Genomic DNA, 21,004 nt, shown 5'->3' with positions numbered 1-21,004 from the left:
TCAGCTAATACCCCCCCCGCCACCCTTCCTCGCCCGTCATTCAAGTCATGACTCAGCAGTTTACTTACACGTGAAGGTTCAGGGACACTTCTTTGATGACGTCACGTGCATGTTTTAGTGGATAGGAGGTTTAGGAGAAGCGTGGAGGAGGAGAGGAGGCGTTCCTTAAAGGGATAGTTCACCCAAAAATCTAAATTCCCTCTTTATCTGCTCACCACTACAACAGAGTCTCAGCCAAATCCAACAAAATTGGAAATAAAGGAAATAGTGACCACTTTCTCAAGGGTAAAATAAAATAGCAGAACAAAAAAAAAAACCAGAACATTGCCAAGTTTAGTTTTGCACACACACACACAAGCTCTCGCCTCGAGGACAAAGGAAGGTTAAAACATAATTTAAAGGAAGCCGTTTTGAGTCAATTTAAATGTTTGGAGGCATGTTGTGGATTTTTATCTGTTGTTTTATCACATCTGAAGGAGGAGTCCCCATATACTTCAATTGTATTGGATCTGGCTGCAACGCCGTTTACCCCTGAAACTCCAAAAGTGTTTTTCTGACTTTTAGACTTCACCCACACTTCACCCTCGGCACAGTGGTGAGTAGACAATGACTGAATTTTCATTTTTTAACGATATCTCAAAGACCGGAGGAGAACCTGCCCTCTTCATCCCATTTCTCTGACTACAGTCACCACAACGTGTTCAACATTACAAACAGCCGGGATCACTGCAACCAACCAGGGGACATCTGGTCACCAGCTGATGTCTCCACTTCAGACTCCTCAGGTACATTTGTGTTCACAGACACTTCTCTTTTCAAAGAAACTCTAGAGAATCTCAGAGTTTAGTGCATGTGGGTTGTCTGTGTCAAGAGGAGCCTGAGATGGTGAAAGATGAGCGGGGAAACAGGGCATGTACAGCTGACCTTGGGATCACCCGGACTCCTGGCTGATGATTAAACCAGTGTTTGTAAAGGCATGTGATAAAAGGGCCAAGGTTTGTAAAAGTGCTGAGTGTGCTCTAACCAGCTGGGACTGAGTTGTTGAAGACGCAGGCTGCAGAGGAGTGTGGAGAAGACGCCTTGGACAGACAGACTCACTGTGGCACGATGGACAGAGTCACCGCAGCACTATTTGTCCTCCTGGTTTCATGTGTCTGCAGGACATCAGGTCAGTACCTGCATACCTCTGAAATGTTAAAACTCTATCCTGTCTAATGTCCGACATTTAATTGTTTCGCTGTCTAATCAGAGTGAGAGGAGAATCAAAACAGAGACAGAAAACACACTCTTGACTTAAAGCAATCACAAAACTTGAATCTTGAAAACAGAAAATCGAAATGATACAGCAAGAGATACCTCAATTACATGGTGAAACATTATATAAAGGTGGATAAGGTCAATTCAAATTCATAAAATATTTTAAAGATTCAATAAATGATACATTTTCAGTTGCCAAATTTAAGTCAAGTAGGTGTATTCATTAAATTCTAATTAAATAATAATACAATGTATTGATCGTCTCCTAAAACCTCTTTTTCATTGGACAGGGCAGACATGTGAGGGAAACTGTGGAGAAACACTCAACGTCTGTTCGTGTCACCCGACGTGCACGTCCCTGAAGACCTGCTGCACGGACTATAAGGACTACTGTGTGGGAGTCTCTCCCTACTCCGGGACCTCGTTCGGTGGGACGGATTTTATCGTCCTCGATGCAACTTTCAATCAAAGTTCCCATGTTGTATGCAGGTAACATTTTCTTTTATAGCATTTACATGTAACTAAACCTGTATTACCGGTCTTTAATTGGCTGATTTTGTTAAAGTGTAATGCAGACAATGACCTAATGGGCATTTGTCAAAGAGCAAAACCCCCATGATAGTATAAGTTCCACTCCAGTAACTTAGTACAGCCCCTTAAACTCTTCTTCATTCCCAAAATTACATGTTCAAAAGGTCTGTCATGTAGAAAGCGTCCTAATGGCCTCACAGTGGCTTAAACATACATTTTAAGTGCAGAAAAAAGCATGGAACCTTAATTATTAAATATCTTATAAATGATAATGATAATCCTTCTGAAATTGCAGGTTCAACGGTGACACCAACACTGTGGGGTATGTGGATGAAAACAGCCGAGGCCACTGTATCTCCCCCTTTCTCTTCGAGACGGGATGGATCCCTCTGCACATCTCCTCAGATAACGGCACCACATTCAGCAGAGTTGGATCCTGGCTTTCAGGTACTGGGATTATCACAGTCAGGGTCCATTTAAAACAATTTCTAGGAAATGAAACACCATTAACACAAATTATTTTTGATTTTAATGTGTTGCTACAGTACACACTGGCAAGTTAGATTCTAAGTTCAAGGCGACCCTGGTCAACTCGACCAAATGGCAGTACTACGGCACGCCCGGTGTCGGAGGCTCTCTGGAGATGACCTGGAACACGTCTCTGGTCAGAGCTGCGAGGGTCAACGTGGAGCTGTGGGGATACAGGGAGACCGGTGAGTCCGACTGTATAGTACATATTGGTACTTGAGCTAACTCATAGCTGTAGAAAACCCTGAGCATCTGTGTAATGCCTCTCTACAGGAGAGCCTTACTCAGCCAACTGGAAGGGTCATTGGGAATATCTGTACTCGCTCTCAAAGGATCAACCCAACAGTGGATCCTTCAGCTTTTTGCCCAAACCAGCAGAGAACGGCTTCTCCAGCTGGGAGCTCGGCTCTTTGCGCATCAGCTCCAGTAGCTACACCGATGGCATGTGGTATGACTGAAAGAAATATTCCTCTTCTTGCTATTTAATAATGGTTTCATAAGAATAAAATACTCCAATATGTACTATTATTTACATCTCATATTTCCTCAAAAATGCTCTTGTCAACACAAACAATTGCTGAATTGTTTCATTTAGGAATGTGCAAGCAGCCTGGACAGAGGACCACGCTCTCGCTTGGCACCTGGAGGAGAAGTTCAGGCAGAACTCGACAGTTTGGGCCCTGGACAAGTGTGTGGCCTGGGACCAGCTGGAGAACAAGCTGCCCAACTTCCTCAGTGAGGTCATCGACTGCCCCTGCACCCTGGCTCAGGCCAGAGCCGACACGGGGAGGTTTCATGTGAGTGTAAAGAGCAGCACAGTTTCTATTATCTACCTGCAGCCACTTGAAACAACTTCGAGATAAAGACACTTATTTTAGTCAAAATCCTCCTGAGATGCTCTGGATTAACTCACACACACAAAAACAATCAAGTACCGTAAGAGACACGAACAGATGCTGTGCTGGACTGTAAATGTGCTGGAACTAAAATGTAATCAATATTATAAATCAAATATAAAGATAGCGTCGTAATAAACTTGTGAGTCAGGTGTTTGGTGGCTTTTGAGAAAGAGACAAATGGCTCGGGTTCCCTGGAACAACTAATCAGAAACTAGAATGGTACTCGTTGCCCCATGAAACCACAGTTTTTAAATCCATTAGATCCAGATTTTTATTATAAATATGATATATAGTCATAGATATCAGTCCCTTAAACATGCCTGTTATATTTCCTCCACCTCATACGCCTTACTCCAAAATGTCATAGATTCTAGAAATCCATTCAGTTGTTTTTGCGTAATCCCGCTCACAGACTAAAGGTCAGAGGCCAAAACATAACCTCTTCGACCGAGGCAGTTAAATGTGCGTGGACTCAGGTGCTCGCATGGATCCACACCACACCCACTTTATCTTGAATTGTGTTACTGATTCAAGATAAAAGTGTGTAATGACTTTATGAGTTTATGATGTTTGTACTTAAGTTGCTGTGAGGTGACCTTTTATATCTTAGTCCTTTACAGTGAGGGACGGGTAAATACATTACAGAGAGTTAGAGACAGGCGAAGGAGAAACGTGTTGTTAACTGGCAAGTGCAGCATGTGTTATTAAACCACTGTCGTTAAAATCACGGACGAGCAAACAGAATAACAGTGGCTGCACTCGTCACATTATAATTATGCATCAGCGCGCACACCAAGTTTGCATGTAAAGTTACATTTGAATCCAGTTTACACCATTTAACCTAACTTATAGTCGAGCCTCTTATATCTAAACTGGTGCCGTGGCCCAAATCTGAGATCAAGTCACACATATCACATAAATGTTCTACTGGGACAAAGTGTGCACGGCCGGTGCAGCCAGTTCCTGAACACGGGTTTAAATGTTAATACAGTGAAATGTACGATCGTCCGCCTGCTCACATTCTCTCTCTCTCCCCTCAGACGGATTATGGCTGTGACATAGAGAAAGGGAGTGTCTGCACCTACCACCCCGGGAGTGTTCACTGTGTGAGGGCCATACAGGCCAGGTGAGCGCTCCACTGACACTGGGAACACACCCTCAACTCCACAGCTCAACATGTTGTTCTCTATACGTTTAATGGATGGAGGGAACTGGTTGATACCCACCAGTATCTGTGACAATTAGCAAAGAGGCAAAACCTTTAGTGTCCAGTGATTCAGATTAAATAAGAGATGTGCCGACCACCTGTCTATCAGCAGAGCAAAAGATAAGCTCTGTCTTAACGAGCTAAAAAAGATTTGCTTTTTACAATAATAATAATAATAATATTAAAATTAAGAAAAAGCAAACAAAAACAATTCTTATACTTGCCATCTTTCTGCTCCCTTAATAAAATCGTACTCCTATCTATTACCTCAAAGACCTTGCGATACCTGAGCATTAATATATTAGCCTTGACAGTAAGATGCAGTAAATTCCCTTCTTATCCTGCTTCTCTGTTGCATAATCCCATTGACCTCTAGTTAAATACCCGTATTGATTGACGGCACCTTGAACAGTCGATTGATATTGATTATTGGAGCTACTGAGAGAGAAAAGCAGCTGATCATATATCCATCCATCAGTTATATATAGTGCTTAACCTTTGAGGGTCTCAGGTGAGGGGGGTGGGGGGGGGGGGGGTGGCTGGAGTTAATCTTAGCAGACATTGGGTGAAAGGTTGCGCACAAATTTCGGCACTTGAAATATAAACATAAATAAGTATTCTGAGCAAGAGGAGAGATGTTTGGGTTTCATCGCTTAGTTGTGTGATAATAGGAGTTGCAGAGGTAATTGAAATCTTTAACAAATCCCAGACTGAAATATCTCCGAAATGGTTGTTTTATAAACTTTCATGAAATTTAATACAGACGTTCATGATCCCAATGAGCATGAATATTGATTATTAGGTGTTGGAGGATGGATTGATAGGTGAGGATAATCGGATCTAACTTTTTAACCAGTCAAGTCAACAAAAATGATGTCATTCTCGTCGTATCTCTGAACTTTGAGTCCTGCTTATTCATCTTTACCATCAGCATATTAGGGTTGGGGGCGGCACGTTGGAGCAGAGGTCACGCTGTCGCCTCTTGGTTTGATTTCTGGTCTGGGGCCTGTTTGCATTGAGTTTGCATTTTATTATAGAGACTCAATTGTCTGGCTAAACACTAGAGTGGATGGATGGATGTTTGCTTTGTCATTGTAAACCCAACATTGTGTTTTGTAAACCCGTCCACAGTCCCATGTACGCGGCGGGACAGCAGTGCTGCTATGACAGCACCGGTGCCCAGGTCCTGACGGCGGACTCCATCGGGGGGAGCACTCCGGACCGAGCCCACGACTGGGGCTCTCCTCCCTTCAAGAGGCCCCCCCGCATCCCCGGACAGTCCCACTGGGTGTATGACGTGCTCAGCTTCTACTACTGCTGCCTGTGGTCGGACAACTGCCACTTCTACTTCAAGCACCGGCCCTCCAGCGACTGCAGACGCTACCAGTCGCCCAGCTCGGGTCAGTGACTCACTCCCCGCGGGAACAGTTTACGAGTTTGTTTTCAATAAAAGTGTCCTGTGGCATGACGTGACGTTTTGTGTGTGAAACAGCTGTGGTGTTTGGAGATCCCCACTTCATAACGTTTGATGGCGTCAGCTACACCTTCAATGGCAAAGGGGAATACACTCTGGTGACCTCCGCAGAGAAGAATCTGACAATCCAAGGGAGAACAGAATCTGTGAATGGTGAGTGACTGAAGCGCCTGAGCCTTGAGACCTGACTGTTGTTTCTGAATATAAAATAAACACCTGTAGTCACCGATCTGCTTCTTTCCTGATTAGAAACCATAAAAGCCACCCAGTTAACATCCGTGGCCATGAGAGAAGCATCCTCTGATGTCATTGAGGTTCGGCTCGCCACGGGACACAACGGGCTCCAAGTGCTGCAGAACCAAAGAACCCTGTCCTTCACTGAGCAGAGCTGGATGGACCTGCACGGTGAGGTCCACCCCACTGCACCTGATCATTCATTTCACTGATACTGCTGAAATCTTCTGAAAAACTTTCTTGGATTCATTTCTTTGGAGAATTTGAACAAAATCCTCATATTTGTGACATCAGGATTCTCACTTTGTGGTGAACCAGTGGATATGTGACTAATAACATAGTGTAAATAAAGTAAAAACAGAGTATTTATACTTCAGCTGAGATGGTAAACCAGTCGCTTGGAGGCTTTTTGACTATAGAGACGTTTTCTGCCCTGGAATGAGGACAGTCTGACATCCTGAAGCCCCAAAACACATCTCTCAACAACATTGAGGGACTGCGTTACAATTATTCAGGTGTAGAGAAATCCTTTATTAAATTATCCTCACCTATATTATCCCATTTATGAATATTTCCTTTATCCTTATCTATTAAATAATTAGTAATACCTGCTTACCTTGACTTAGATGTGACACGATATTGTTATGGACAACTTAACAAAATTGGACGAAACAGATGCAGGACTTTTGTCCTCGGTCTGTGGCCAAGATCCATCAATCCACCAGTATATAAAGATGTTAAAATTGCCTTCACCCTGACCAACTACAACAATAAAGTGCAATGATAAACTTATTGAGTCCAATATCTAATAATACTTCTGCTGTCTTAGTGCTGCTGTTACTAAAGGATCTCAACAAACAGTTCAAACTGTCGAAGGAAACCAGGATTATTTATGTTTCATATCACATCCACATTGCTTGTAAATAACTCAAGTTCTTGATGGAATCTTCTTCTTCTGCTTCACTTAAACCGAATCTCTCTCGCAGGCGTGTTTGTGTTTTCTCCTGCTCCGACGAACGTGACCGTGATGTTCCCGACCGGAGCCGGGGTGGAGGTGCGACTGATAGAGGGAACCATGACCACCACCGTGCTCCTGCCAGAGGCGTTCAAAGACTCCACCCTCGGCCTGCTGGGAAAGATGAACGGGGACGCCGCGGACGACCTCGTCCTAAGCAACGGTCAACTGGTGCGGGACCACAGCGATCCAGAGGAGCTGTTCAGTTTCGGGGCGAGCTGTAAGAAACCCATGAAATCAATGAAACCTTTGAGTGTTGGTCAGAGTTCCTGCGATGTTTAACTGTGCCTCTTTCTTTTCTTTTTCTTACAGGGGCCGTATACAACGCGTCTGCCTTGTTCACATATGACTCAGAGTATCTTTTGGACACGTACTGCTACGCTCCGAGACACGACATCACTTTTATTCCAGTGTTTTCTGTCCCTGTGAGTCCAGACGATCCGTTAGGTGAACAGGCGTCAGAGATTTGCTCTGGAGCGGGAGAGGGAGCTCAGTTCTGCAGGTGCACAGAGAACATTTACTTTTACTCATTATAATACTGACAAAATTACTCGGTACAACTGTTTTGGTCAAGAAAACGTATTCTGTGATCATCTTCAGTTGTACTGTCAATGTTTTAAATTGATGAATAGTTGATAAAAATAAATTTAATGATGAAATAATAAATAATTGACATCTGACTAAATAATCCCGATATTGCCCTGGTGATATCATCAGGGTTATTTTGACCTGGACTAGAACAACCTGTTATAACTGGAGATAAGACTTTTGAAAGAATTGGCCTATTAAACATCTTGTATTTTTAGCCCATAAAGAGAATAAAAGTCAAGATGATTTGATTTCTGCTGATTCACATTCCAACTTCATGAGAATTTCTATTGTCTGTTAAATAATGTTACAGCTTCTCATGTCCTGATCACTTCCTCTGCACCGCAGGTTCGATATCCTGGTGGGTCGCAGTCCAAGGATGGGAAACGCCACCAGAGTGTCTTACCAGAATCACATCTCTCTTGTTGTGGATCTTGAGCCAGGTCAGTGTTCACAGGATGAAGACGTCTAAGTGTCCCCTGTTTAGAACATTTATGATGTGTAATAGTTCCTGTCACACTCCGCAGTGACTTCCTGTGGCTGGCTCTCACCACCGGACAACGGTCATAAGGAGGGGACCACGTATTTACAAGGAGCGAAGGTTGTGCTCTCCTGCAACGACGGCTACACTCTCAAAGGGTCAGCGGAGCGCGTGTGCCAGGAGGGCGGCCAGTGGTCCGGAAAGGAGACCAGCTGCGTGGTTCCCAGTAAGAATAAACTATGAGATCAGTCTTCTCCAATCATTTTTTGTCTTTTTATAAATCATGAGTGTGAGTGTGATCCATGGAATCAGCTCTGTGATTGAAGTTTTGAATGGAGAAAAAATTCTATCTCTTTCATGACCTTTGATTATTGAGTCGAATCAAATGCACACAACAAATTGGAAATCTGAAAAAAACGGAAGAACTCCATCTGTCATCTAATCCCTATGAGGAGGAGACTTATGAAATGCAGAAAAGTGACTAAAATTTAGTTTTTTTGTTTTGTAAAATGTTGTCAATTTTGCATTTGACAACTTCCCTCCTTTCTCCTCTCCTCTCTTTTTTATTTTACTTTCATCCTTTCAACTTTCAAAAATGGAAAGCTCGACCAAATTAAATAATCGATCCATTGTTTCTTTGAGATTTTGTTGAGTATTTAAAAAGAGGGCCTCAGGATCACAGTGTAAGGATATACAATCATTGCTGCTTGGTTTCTCACCACTAGAGCAACCGTTTTCCATAAGAGACAGAAGTAACACACTCATGTGCTTCGTGCCACATGGACAAGGAAACAATGGAGCTTGATTCAGTGTATGTGTTGAAACAAATGTTGGAGGATCCTGGTAACCTTTGCCCCCTGTCTTTCCATCCAAACCTATATAGTTAAAATATAATGAATGCATTTAATCAAACCCACTTCATCTTATCAAATGTTTTTGCCTCTGTTGAGAGCCTCTGGTTTAAATGCATCTTTGTCATATTTCAGGTAATGTCGCAGGAATTGTGGCCGGTTCAGTAATCGGAGCTCTGGCACTGATTGTTATTATAACGACAATCATACTCAGCTCCAGGAAACAGAAAAGGTGCGGTGCAGTATCTAAAATCTTATGAATGAATCAACTCTATACGCTTTGAATTGACAGACGTGTATTGTTATCATTTTTTCAATTTCAGGAAAGCTGCAAATGCAAACCTAACTGGGACGAGTGAGGCCTTCTAACCACAGGTTGTGCTTCACTGTGGCCTACATGTTCATATCTCCAACTAATGATACCATAACAACTTTATTTGGTACATAAATACCTTCTTATATAATATAGATGAATATATCATCAGCCTGAACAAAGGAAGCAGCAGGTAATACTCCACACCACATCCTCCGGGGTGATTTACGTCCAACATGTGTTGCACTTTCTTTTTTAACCACACCCAACACTACACGGCACTCTGAGCTAAAACTACAGATTTAGTTTTTAGCGTGAAGCATCTCACCTCCTGCAGATGTTTGAACACTCCATTTTAGTCAGGAAGTACAAATACCCACAGAGCTTCAAGTGTTGTGGCACCTGATGTTTTTTTACATCCATGTATTTTGCAGAAAAACAGAAGTAACAACTGTAAAGTAATGTATTGTGTGTGCGTTGTTTGTGTATCGTCCTCAAACGCTGATCAATATTATTTAAAGGTTCATTATTCACAATTGTTTGACAATAAAGCTATCTCATACACGAATACTGTGCAGCTTGACTCACAGAAGCTGCTCCTATTAAAAAGTGAAAACAAGGTCATTTGAATTGATGATGTCTGATTGGATTATGTATTAACATCCTCAAAACACGATGTCATCCCTGTTATGTTGTTTATCTGGTTAATACCTGTGACTCATGGGCGCTGATGGAAAGGTTACAGATATTGCCTCAGTAATAAATATCATTCCTCTCTGATGGCGAAGAGCTCATTGATTTATTCCTCCGAAGCTCCTTTCATTATCTGGACGTCATAACATGAGGATGTTCCAGATGTCAAATTCCTCGGCTCCACTTCACCGCGTCAGTCTCTCGGCCCGTCACTTTGAGCTGAACGTGAACACAACTTATCATTGTCATATAGAATTATTTAACCTATATGTATTCATCGAGTAGTAGTGTTTGTTTGGTCTTGAGATTTGTTTTTACTTCAGTGTTGTGTTTGGAAACAGGGTTTAACTCGGTTGTTTACTGTGTGACTGGATGTACGCACTGTTCCCTCACATATAACACAAAGCTGTGACTTCTATGGACAAAGAGCACCAGTATGTGACAAGACTGCAGAGGCCACCGCTTGAATAAACTGTCCGGAGTCATTCGCCAACAACTTGCCACAGACACTCCAGAGATATAAATACAAATAATTAGCATTTTCCTATCCAGGCTCCGGGGCAACGGAGGAGTAACCTCCCAGCTGAGGACATACCGAGAGCTCCTCATCACCTAGATCCCACTCGCTGCTGGACAAGTGTTAAAATGAGTCAGCCGGGTATATATGCCAAATCAGGCCCCTGCTCACCCAGAGAGTAAAAATACAGCTGCTCTGTTGTTCGGTGTCCGGGTCATCGATTCAGACTGGTTTGTCAGGGTGGAGCTACGGGCTTTGCAGTTTCAACAAACCTCTCATCCACTCTGAGCTTGTTTTTCTGGGACATGGGCGAACAAAACAAAACACTATCCCGTCCCATTTTCCGCCGGGATGTCAGCTGGGAACCGTTCCCAAACTGGACGCAGCCGAGCCGCATCTGCATGCAGGATTTTGGCCTCCCTCCTTTCCTGGAGCCCGGCGACGTGGACTGGATAGACTGGGCGAAGAGAAGGCTGGCCACGTTCTCCTGGCCCGACTACACACAGACTCCACTGCTGCCTCCGCTCGGAGGTCAAGCAAAGGGCCCGAGACCACTGACGAGCGGGGTGTCGGAGGTCCGCACGGGGACGGACAGCTGGAAGATTGACCTGGACGTCAACCACTTCTCCCCTGAAGAGATCACAATCACGACCAAGGAGGGCTACCTGCAGATATCAGGTGCTGCCGGTGCTTCTTTCATTGAATCATGTGATGGAAACTAAGCAAAAGTTAGGATATGTTGAGCTCTGTTTTTTGTATCGTGTTTTTCTTACAATTTGTTTTGTTATTCGAAGGAAATCATGAAGAAAAGCAAGATCAGCATGGATCGGTTTCAAGATGCTTCAACAGGAAATACAAGTCAGTTGAATAAATTTGTATAATTTCACATCTCTGGTTGATTTCCATTGCAGTGTGATTGATGAGTCAAAAACACATGAATTTGAGTACTTAGTGGTTTCCCTCCTCTCTCCCAGGCTGCCACAGGGGGTGGACCTGCAGCACATCAGCTCGTCCCTGTCTGGCGATGGAGTCCTGTCGGTGGAGGCTCCCGTTCCCGGGACGTCCGTCAGCGAGCCGCCCAGTGAGCTCGTCATACCAGTTCAGATCCAACAGAGGCAGGATGGAGACCAGTGAGACCAGCCAGTAGAACGAGATGTAGCTCAAGTTGTGCGTAGCGAACCTAAGTAGCACTGAAGTAAAAGTTTGTTACAGCTTAGTACAGGTGATCTATATGAGATACTATCTGCTTCTATAATGCACCATCACCACTACAGTAACAACTAAATGCAAACTCATCAATGTAAAAAAAAAGTAACAGATTTTGAGTCTTAGCATGACGGCATTTTCTAATTGAACATGTGTATTAGTGATTTATGTATTTCCAGTGTTGCCATGTCCTCTACAGGGCAGAAGAGCTGAATATAGAAATGACTTGGTTTGAGTTTTAATTTGCTTTCAAGGCAGAGAAACACTGGAAAATCTGCAGTTTTTAAATTTTGATTTTAATATAATTTTCAACTGTATTAAACAGCTCCTTCAATAAGAATAATAAAGAATGTATGTTTCTCCTTGCATTGCAGATGCATCTATTAGCATATAAAAGATTTGAAGGAACCAGTTTATTCTGATTTATTTCATCCGTTGCTCACCAACAGTATTCATAGAGGTAAATGGTCGACTGAAGGTAAACCACTGAATCCCTTTTTACCACGTATTTCCTCTATATGAGAAGTTCAATTGAGATTGTAATCAGTTGATAGAGATTTATCACAAGAAAAATAAACAATAAGCTTCATCCCTGAGAGACACAGAGTTAGTCTGACAAAGACCGAGTCATTCAAAAGTGAACAGTGACATCTAGTGTTTGGAGTATTATATGATAGAAGTTATTGTTCAGTCGTTTTCAGACATGACAAGCCGATCAAGTGTCCTTAAGTGACATCAGAGGGATTAATGTACTAATTGAAATAATTATTTAGAAAACTGGTCACATTGTATTGTCGGCCATTTCACAGTGTTTGTCCACTTTGGTCTGCGGCAATATCTCTAAGCTGAATAGGGGTTTGTTCAGGTTGTATTACAGTCATTTTAAATGTGTAATTTATTAAAGCAAACCTAAACCACACAACATTGTATTAGTGTGACATCTGAAACAATTGTTGTACATCAGTTCTACCAACTGTAGCACAAATAGGAGAGGTAAAAAACAAACTTCATAGGAAATCTCAAGCACACCCTCTTTCTGCGAGATATGATTTTGACTAACGTTTAGTTAAAAAGTGCTTTATGTATAATTTAATGTGTCACTATAAGTTCTCTGTTTTAATTGAGCTGCTATGGTGTCAGTAGTTTGTTGCTAGGTGGTTTGCTATAGTATATTTAGTCTCTGTTATTGTAAGGTAGCTGCTAGCTGTTCTGCAAGGTAGCTAGAGATGTACTAAGTTGTTAAAGGTTTAGTGTGTAGAATGTAGTGACATCTAGTGGTGAAATGTCATGTTGCAGCTGAATACCCCTCACTTCACCCTTCCCTTCGAAACTTGAACCAGAACCTGTAGTAGCTTCAGTTGTCATAAAAACTCAAAGGTGTTTAGTTTGTCCAGTATAAACTACTTAAAAAAAAACATGGCAATATTTAGCTATCTAAATATAAAGGCCCCGTTCTAGGGTAAACTAAATCTAAACTAGATCCTTTTCCCTTAAATCGAACACACTGGACCTTTAAGTGTTGCACTGTGCAATACTCCCAGCAGCCAAAGGGACGCCATTGAGCTGATATTAATAGTGCTGTACATAGCAGCAGAAGTATTGACAGTATATATTTGATTGAGATTTATTCAGCACCAGAGAGACTGTATTTGAATATTTATCTGTTGCCACATGAATCAACAATATGAGTGATTAGAGTGGTAAAAATATTCATGTTTATAGTCTCTGCTTTATTGTTACAGCAAATTAATTTAATTATAATAATAGTCCACAGCAGACTTTTTTTTTATCTGTGTGTTGGTAGCATGGGTATTATTTTTCCATTTCTTCACAAGTTTATTTTTTTTAAGTTTGTTATTCATTTTTTTCTCTTAACATTTACATTTAGCATTTATATTCAACATACAGATATATATTTAACACTTAAATTTAGCACTTACATATATCTTTCATATTTAGCATTTATATTTAACAGAGATGTATATTAAATATTTATATTCAACATTTACATTTAGATATATCTAAAACATGTATATTATACATTTAACTTTCACATATATATTTAACATTTACCTGTATGGTTAACACTTATATTTAAATTTAACATTTTAATTCAACACTAAGATAAGATATTTTATAATTCTTTGCTTAACATTACTCTCTGGAAAATGCATTGAAGGATCTTGTGACAGTTGAAATCTCTTTTTTAATCTGGCATTGCTCGAATGTGTTTAAACTTGGAAACTAAGATGACATTTTACAAACATCATATATAAAACGGTGAAATTGTTTTTCCCACATCACACCTGATTACTGACGGGTGTTCTTCCTGCGACCTGGGATGTGGAAGTTTGGTCCTGCTGAGGGGAGGCTGTAGTATTGCGGTGTCTCTTTAAAGGAAGGGGGAGTGTAGCAGGGGACAGAGGACCGAGATGAATAGAAGGCACCAGAACCACCTACCATGACCAAGTGCGCTGTAAATGTAGGACAGAAATTCGAGTGGACCACAAGCGGATCGTCGGGCGACAGATTCGGGGAAATAAAAACATGTTCGGATGCGCCTCGCCGCCTGACTCCAGCGTTTTCACCCGCGGCACCACATGCGATCATGGGCGCACAGGAGAAGTCTTTATCCTCCCAAACATTTCTTGCGTTTTGAGGCGGAAGAGAAGAGTGGCAGCAGAACGCGTCCCCGTGCTCTCCGATTATCAATGGTAGGCATTGCATAATTCACCCTTATCCACCGGAGCCGTTTGGTTCCTCCTCTGTGGGAAGAGAGGGGGGGACGCCAGAAAGCAAAAAAAAAGAAAAAAAAAGAAAAGAAAAACCCGACTCCATCCTGTGGCTGCCTCTTTTTTTTTGGTGCTGCCTTGCACAATTGTTTGGCAATGCCCTCTTCTCTCTTAGGAAGGACTTGCGGACAGTAGCCGGGGGGAATGATGCATTTGACGCTGGATGTGTGCTGCATTCAGGGAGATTCGCCAGTGATCGCGGCTCAGGCAGGAACAGCGAGTGCGGAGGGCCTGGGAAGCACCCAGCCCCACGATCTCCCCCTTTTCCTCCCCCCCTGCAGGACCATGCTTGCGTGAGGGATGAGGCTGTGCACGGGGACACCAGGCCAGAGCTGCGGCCTACTTCTCACAAGAGCCGGTCTCCCGACTGCAAGACCCGTGAACACATCGCCGCCACCATCAAATCAGCATCTTTGGTACGCAGCTCCCCTCTCCCTGCATGGGAAATGGGGCTACGTGTGCGAGTGCACGCGGACGGGGCGCGCGTGGCTGTGTGCAAGCGAGCGAGTGTGTGCGTGCGTGCGTGCTGGTGGAGGGGGGGCGGGGGGGGGGGGGGGGGGGGGCGGGGTGCTGGTGGTAGGGGGGTGAGGTGGATGAGGGGAGGGAAGGGGGTGTCTGTGTTCTCAGCTGTACATCTGTAGTCATGGCAACCGTATCCTGTTAATGGATGTCATTTTTCCATCCTCAGCTTCTCTCTCTCTCTCTCTCTCTCTCTGCCTTCATGCATTCGTACGTACGTCCATGTGCAAACCGCTGCTCGCCGCCTGCCGCTAATGGGATTTAGTTTGAGTCGGAGGTGGTGTTAAAAGGTGCTCCTCCACACGTCGCCTCAGATCGTCGGGTCACGGATCCCGGTGTTTGAAACGGTGTGGATATTCCTTGCCGATTGGGAAGCACAGTGTGGAGAGTAATTGACTGACTCGTGCAGAATTTTAAATGGGAATCTAATAAACTTTATTTACGTGGCACCTCTCACGACACAGTCACAAGGTGCTTGGCAAGTTCAAGTTGGAGAAATTGGAGGCAAACGAGGAAACGGTTAAATGAGCAAACAATAAGAAACAGTTTTAAAAGCAACGTACAGAAATGGAGAAAAGGTTACAGATGAGAAAAACGAGATGTTGCCAGAGCCGGTCACCTCTGGAGGTCACGTGTGGTGTCAAAAGAAATGTACTTGGGTGCAAGTCCAGAACGGTCCTTCAAAGTCTGCAGTCAAATCGTACAACTATTCAAAAATTTCCTGGAATCCCATCAAGAGAAGCTAGAGTCGGAGTAATATGCTCTGTTTCAGCAGATTTGGTGAGGAGTCTGGACGAGCTGTAATTTATGTGGAATCTTTTGGCTCAGGCAGGTGAAGAGAGAATTTCAATAATCCAAACCGGAGGGAATGAAGGCATGAATGACAAATCTCTGAATTTCTTCTGGATCAAAACACGCTGATCTTTTGAAAGTTTTTCCTGAGCTGCAGAAACATGACAGGGCGACTGTGTATTTGTTGTAAATGGGATTAAAGCAGTAGATTCTTTTTTATATTGATTACGCTGCAAGTGAGACGTAGCCTATCAACTTTAGAGTCTTCGGTTATCATGGTAGTAATCTGTGGACTCATTACTTTTCTTTGAAAGAGCTCTTCTTTGCCTCTGTGGTGCATGTGCTCTGATTTTAGGCCACAGCCTCTGACTTACCAGCTGTCCCTCTTCCTCCCCCCCCCCCCCACCCCTGTCTCCTCCATGGCAGTTGTGTCTCCCTGCCTGCTCTGTGTCTTTTACTTCCCGCCTCCTGTGTTCCTCTGTCTAGGTCATCAGGTAGATCCAGGAGCATGAGCAGGACTTTGAGCTGCGGGAGCAGATGTCTGGGTATAAGCGCATGCGGCGGCAGCACCAGAAGCAGCTGATCGCCCTGGAGAACAGGCTAAAGGCCGAGATGGATGAGCATAGGCTCCGGCTGCAGAAGGAACTTGAGACACATGCGAACAACACTTACATTGAGCTGGAAAGACTGGCCAAGCGGCACGCTGCTCAAACGGACAAAGAGGTACAGCCCTCCAGGTGTTTCTTGTGAATGAGGTGGAAACTACACAGTGATTCAGTTTGAGCTTAAACAATGTTTGTCCAGGCATTTTGGGTGAATGTTCACTTTTTAAATGTCTCGTCACAGATGAAGTCAGTTGCATCAGAAGAGCGGAGGATCCAGCAACAGATTGTTGCTCAGCAGAAGAGGGAGCTGACGTCTTTCTTAGACAGTCAGAAGAAGGAGTACAGGCTTTGCAAAGACAAGATCAAAGAAGTAAATATCCAGAACAAAGTGTATCAACCTACTCGTCAGACACACGTTCCTCGGAGGATTTAATTGTGTTTTGTTTTTGTCGTTTCTGTGTATCTGTGCTTCTGTTTCCGTTAAGGAGATGAGTGAGGACCCTTGCACACCCAAGGAGGAGAAGCAGGAGCGTCTGTCCAGGCACAAAGAAACAATGCAGCGCTCTCAGGCTGACGAGGAAGCTCACCTGCTGGCCCAGCAGAGGCTGGTCTACGACCGGAGCTGCAGGGCCCTCAAACGCCGGAGTGTGTTCAGGAAGCAGGAGTTTGAACAGGAGCAACTGAGAGAGGTAGTGAGACTTCATGACTTTAGAGCCAATCACAATGTTAGGGTGATTATTGGTGTTTTCAGGAGGTGTGTGAACATTTAAAGAAAAACGACCATTAAATAGTAGCAAACCTCCAAATCCTCTCAATTTGTTTGGATGCCAATCATCCCCTCTGACATTGCAGCTATTTTTTAAGCATGGAATCTAATAGTGCATACCAAAAACCAGCATGTGAAGTTAAAAGGAGAGGACACTAAAATGATGATGCTCCCTTGAAGGAGTAAGATTTCTGGGTAAAGAATCAAATGAATCAACTTCTTGTTCCAGGAGCTGAACAAGAAGAGGACCCAGAAGGAGATGGAGCACGCCCTGATGATCCGGCAGGACGAGTCCACACAGGACCTGGAGCGCAGGCAGCTGCACATGCTGCAGAAGCTGCGCATCGAGCTCATGCGGCTGCAGCATCAGACGGAGCTGGAGAACCAGGAGGAGTACAACGGCCGGCGGCAGAGGGAGCTGCACAGGAAACACAGTCTGGAGCAGCGGCAGCAGCCCAGAAACCTCAAGGTGCCTGAAGAGTTTTCTTTACCAGTGTTTTGGGTTATTTAGTTGATATCCGGTTATCTTCATGCCAACACAGGTTTGCTTATAAAAGGAAAAGGACATGGTTCATGACAAAAGGATTAGATATTGGTACTGAACATCTGCCCTGCACATCTCTCAATGGTTAATGTACCTTATATCTAATTCTAAAGTTCCCAATAGAACTATTATTTCTAACTAAGTTGTCATGAGAACTGCATTTTTGTTTCCCCTTTCTGTACCTACCAATTGACAATACTGTTCAGTTTGAGCAGCTGCACAGTGTAGAGGTCAAAGGTCATCTGTGCCACCTGAAATATTCAAGGTCACTGCAAACAAATCGATTTATTACTGAATTAATTATTATTACGATAACACTTCAAAAGTATTCTCTCCCGATTGGGGGTATATTCAGTGTGGAACTAATTAAATCAAATTAAGAGCCATATTGAACAAAATCTTGTTTTCCATATTGTGATGAGTTTTGTGTTTTACCATCTGTATGTAAAACATGAACGAACCGGACACTAAACTGTTTTCTGTCTCCCTCTGCAGGCGCTGGAGATGCAGATCAAGAAGCAGTTCCAGGACACATGCAAGGTGCAGAACAAGCAGTACAAAGCTCTTCGGAACCATCAGCTGGAGGTCTCCCCCAAGGGCGACCACAAGAACATCCTGAGGTGCCTGAAAGAGGAGCAGACGCGCAAGCTGGCCGTGCTGGCCGAGCAGTACGAGCAGAGCATCAACGAGATGATGGCGTCACAAGCGGTACGAGGATCCTGAAGCCTCTTGTCATGAGTTGCAAACGTGGACCTCAATCATCATCATTTGTATGTAGCATGTTCATCACGACCACCGTATGTGCATCAGTTGTTTTCCAGCTTCATCGTGAATCTGAAAATCTAAAGTGCTGTCAACAGTTTTGCCGTAATCTTGTGGCCCCGGCCTAGGCTCACGGCTGATACCATTGTGACCGCCTGTGTCTCGCTGCGTCTCTAGATGCGACTGGACGAGGAGCAGGAAGCCGAGTGCCAAGCTCTGAAGCAGCAGCTGAAGCAGGAGATGGAGCTGCTGGACGCCTACCAGAGAAAAACCCAGTCGCAGATGGAGGCCCAACACGAGCGGGAGCAGCAGAAACTGGAGCAGAAGGTCTCCATACGCAGAGCGCACCTTGAACAGAAGGTAGGTCTGAGATGGACACCATTCTGAAACACCAAGCTGTATAACAGAATGACCTCAGCATAGGTAGCAGATAGATACATGTGCAGAAGGAGATTTATGATCCTGTGGTGGCAGTTGAAGAAGATTTGAATGCCCCCTAGAGGCTGCAATGTTCATTACAACCCCAGATATAAAAGTCCCCACAAAGTCACAACTTTACTCTTCTGACTGTATCAGTGTAGCTACCATACAAAGGTTGGTTCCAGTTATTTCTAACCTGGATATGTTTTGGCTGACATAGGTGGTTTGCTGGGATATCTGCTGATTACATCTGTCCATTGTGTAAAATGTTGTGTGCAAAACTTCATTCTGTTTATCCTAAAGGTGACAGTGCAGAAAAAAAGGAAGAAGTAAAAGAGCACAAAAGAATGTATAGGGAACATCCTCCAGGGGGCGTGAGCAAGCAAACAACGAGTATCATAGTAATCTGCTAAATGGAAAGATTGGTACAAGCTGAAAATGTCAGAATGAGGTGTGTCACAATGCAACTAACATGTTTAAATAATTGAATAATAGCAAATGATAAACGCTATTTTACTTTTTCACACATGATGGCTCGAGGTGACCATTAAAACACATATTCATGCAATAAAACATTTCAATTTACTATCAGATAAAAGCATCAAATATTCACATAAGAGAAACTGTAATGTCTGAAAATGAGTATGTTGAGTGACATTTCAGCTGTAGAGATTGGGGGGGGGCTAAAGGTCAGGAGAACTACCCCCGACTGTTTAAGTTGAATCCTTACAGAACCATGAATATCCACAATAATTATCATGGCAACCTGTATGATTTCTTACTGTTAAAGCCACTGGCAACAGGACAAACATGCCAGCGGGACAAAACCATAGACTGTAAAAAGAAGGTGCTAATTCGCGCTAATTGCATATAGGAGCCGGAGTTTTCACTGGAGCGAACAGAGGATTAAGCCCAGCCACCAACATGGAGGAGACAGTGTTTATGACCTATACCGACAGCCTCTAGGGTGTGATGAAGGCACAGTTGGCTTCTCTATTGGGAAGCCGTCATGTGTTCCGTGTTAATGTGCAGTCTATGGGGGAAACGCCACTTAAATTTCCACATCATGAAACATCTGCCGTGATATTTTTGGCTTTGCAGATTGAGGAGGAACTGGCCGCTCTTCAGAAGGAGCGTACCGAGAGGATCAAGCACTTGTTGGAACGTCAGGACAGAGAAATGAACGCCTTTGACTCAGAGAGTAGAAGTCTCGGCTTCGGAAGCCTGGGATCTCTGGACTTCGCCAAAGAAGACGACAGATGAAAGTGGACTTATCTCTGGAGGAGAACATATCCACGCCCCCTTTTCACGTCCACCCCGCCGCTTGTCGCGCCCCCCCCCCCCCCCCCCCCCCACGGTGACGAAGCTGGATAACTTTCTCTTATTGCTTTTCTTCTCTCGCAGATATTGCATCTTTGAATCGAGGGTGTCTCGTGCAATGAGAACTTCTTTTGTGAAACTTGAAGGGGGAAGTAAAACAAAAGAAGCAGCAACAACAACAACAACAACAACAACAACAACATGTCAATAAAAATCAAACCTAGTCAGTGTAACTCAAAACCTACGTGTTCAAAACAAAACAACAGACTCTTTTTTCTTTTGGTTTTCCTCCATGCCATTTCCTCCTTTTGGTATGAAATGAATAAATCAGGAAATTTTAGTAAAATGGGCACTTTGATATGTTTAAGTAGAAACCCATCATGTTCATATGATGCTAAATGTGTGTGTTACATGGAGGGACATTGTGGAATGTGAGCTGCGGACTCCCCCGTGGTGTTAAGCTGCTTTGTCGTTTAAGTTACGAGGTTTATTTCATTTAGTTTTATTTATTTTATGCTCTGAATGTGGATAATATTACTGTATGGGGTCACTGGATAAAGTCAGAGTTTATTCATTTTTTAAAATTTTTTTTACATTTTCTTCGGTCATACTTCCATATTGTGCTTATGCATACAGTATACTGTGGTCCCTCACTTTTCTAGGCAACGGTTTTTCATTTGATATGTAGGA

General features: G+C 43.4%; 3 protein-coding genes across 4 annotated transcripts; all 3 read left to right on the top strand.

The window, feature by feature from the left end:
- Positions 1-547: 547 nt before the first annotated feature.
- LOC128425000 (sushi domain-containing protein 2) lies at positions 548-10,116 on the top strand. Its single transcript, XM_053411476.1, has 18 exons — positions 548-595; positions 688-785; positions 1,028-1,168; positions 1,548-1,746; positions 2,084-2,235; positions 2,334-2,501; positions 2,590-2,764; positions 2,912-3,113; positions 4,256-4,341; positions 5,554-5,822; positions 5,915-6,049; positions 6,146-6,301; positions 7,117-7,365; positions 7,458-7,647; positions 8,082-8,176; positions 8,261-8,440; positions 9,201-9,297; positions 9,389-10,116. Exons 3-18 carry the CDS (start codon positions 1,108-1,110, stop codon positions 9,432-9,434), a joined length of 2,460 nt encoding a protein of 819 aa, XP_053267451.1. The 5' UTR covers positions 548-595; positions 688-785; positions 1,028-1,107; the 3' UTR covers positions 9,435-10,116.
- A 728-nt stretch (positions 10,117-10,844) lies between these two features.
- On the top strand, positions 10,845-12,566 carry LOC128424991 (heat shock protein beta-1). The gene is made up of 3 exons (XM_053411464.1): positions 10,845-11,266; positions 11,383-11,446; positions 11,563-12,566. Exons 1-3 carry the CDS (start codon positions 10,894-10,896, stop codon positions 11,720-11,722), a joined length of 597 nt encoding a protein of 198 aa, XP_053267439.1. The 5' UTR covers positions 10,845-10,893; the 3' UTR covers positions 11,723-12,566.
- Positions 12,567-16,324: 3,758 nt separating this feature from the next.
- taok3b (TAO kinase 3b) lies at positions 16,325-20,332 on the top strand. Of its 2 annotated transcripts, none has more exons than XM_053411933.1 (7): positions 16,325-16,620; positions 16,744-16,872; positions 16,991-17,191; positions 17,498-17,737; positions 18,308-18,520; positions 18,752-18,934; positions 20,096-20,332. In XM_053411933.1, exons 1-7 carry the CDS (start codon positions 16,435-16,437, stop codon positions 20,255-20,257), a joined length of 1,314 nt encoding a protein of 437 aa, XP_053267908.1. In that variant the 5' UTR covers positions 16,325-16,434; the 3' UTR covers positions 20,258-20,332. The 2 variants fall into 2 exon arrangements, with proteins under 2 accessions (XP_053267908.1, XP_053267907.1); XM_053411932.1 differs by having other exon boundaries at positions 16,988-17,191.
- The last annotated feature ends 672 nt before the right edge of the window (positions 20,333-21,004 follow it).

This window comes from Pleuronectes platessa, chromosome 19, assembly GCF_947347685.1.
Source record: "Pleuronectes platessa chromosome 19, fPlePla1.1, whole genome shotgun sequence".
Classification (NCBI taxonomy): domain Eukaryota; kingdom Metazoa; phylum Chordata; class Actinopteri; order Pleuronectiformes; family Pleuronectidae; genus Pleuronectes; species Pleuronectes platessa.
This window is presented reverse-complemented; position numbering and strand designations above follow the sequence as displayed.

Excerpts from the sequence above, each read along its gene's own strand:
- LOC128425000 (XM_053411476.1), top strand. The coding sequence starts at position 1,108 with ATGGACAGAGTCACCGCAGCACTATTTGTCCTCCTGGTTTCATGTGTC. Across the intron at positions 2,236-2,333 it reads AGTTGGATCCTGGCTTTCAG|TACACACTGGCAAGTTAGAT; the intron begins GTACTGGGATTA and ends GTGTTGCTACAG. Across the intron at positions 7,648-8,081 it reads GAGGGAGCTCAGTTCTGCAG|GTTCGATATCCTGGTGGGTC; the intron begins GTGCACAGAGAA and ends TCTGCACCGCAG.
- LOC128424991 (XM_053411464.1), top strand. The coding sequence starts at position 10,894 with ATGGGCGAACAAAACAAAACACTATCCCGTCCCATTTTCCGCCGGGAT. Across the intron at positions 11,267-11,382 it reads GGGCTACCTGCAGATATCAG|GAAATCATGAAGAAAAGCAA; the intron begins GTGCTGCCGGTG and ends TGTTATTCGAAG. Across the intron at positions 11,447-11,562 it reads TGCTTCAACAGGAAATACAA|GCTGCCACAGGGGGTGGACC; the intron begins GTCAGTTGAATA and ends CCTCTCTCCCAG.
- taok3b (XM_053411932.1), top strand. The coding sequence starts at position 16,435 with ATGTCTGGGTATAAGCGCATGCGGCGGCAGCACCAGAAGCAGCTGATC. Across the intron at positions 17,738-18,307 it reads AGCAGCCCAGAAACCTCAAG|GCGCTGGAGATGCAGATCAA; the intron begins GTGCCTGAAGAG and ends CTCCCTCTGCAG. Across the intron at positions 18,935-20,095 it reads GAGCGCACCTTGAACAGAAG|ATTGAGGAGGAACTGGCCGC; the intron begins GTAGGTCTGAGA and ends TTGGCTTTGCAG.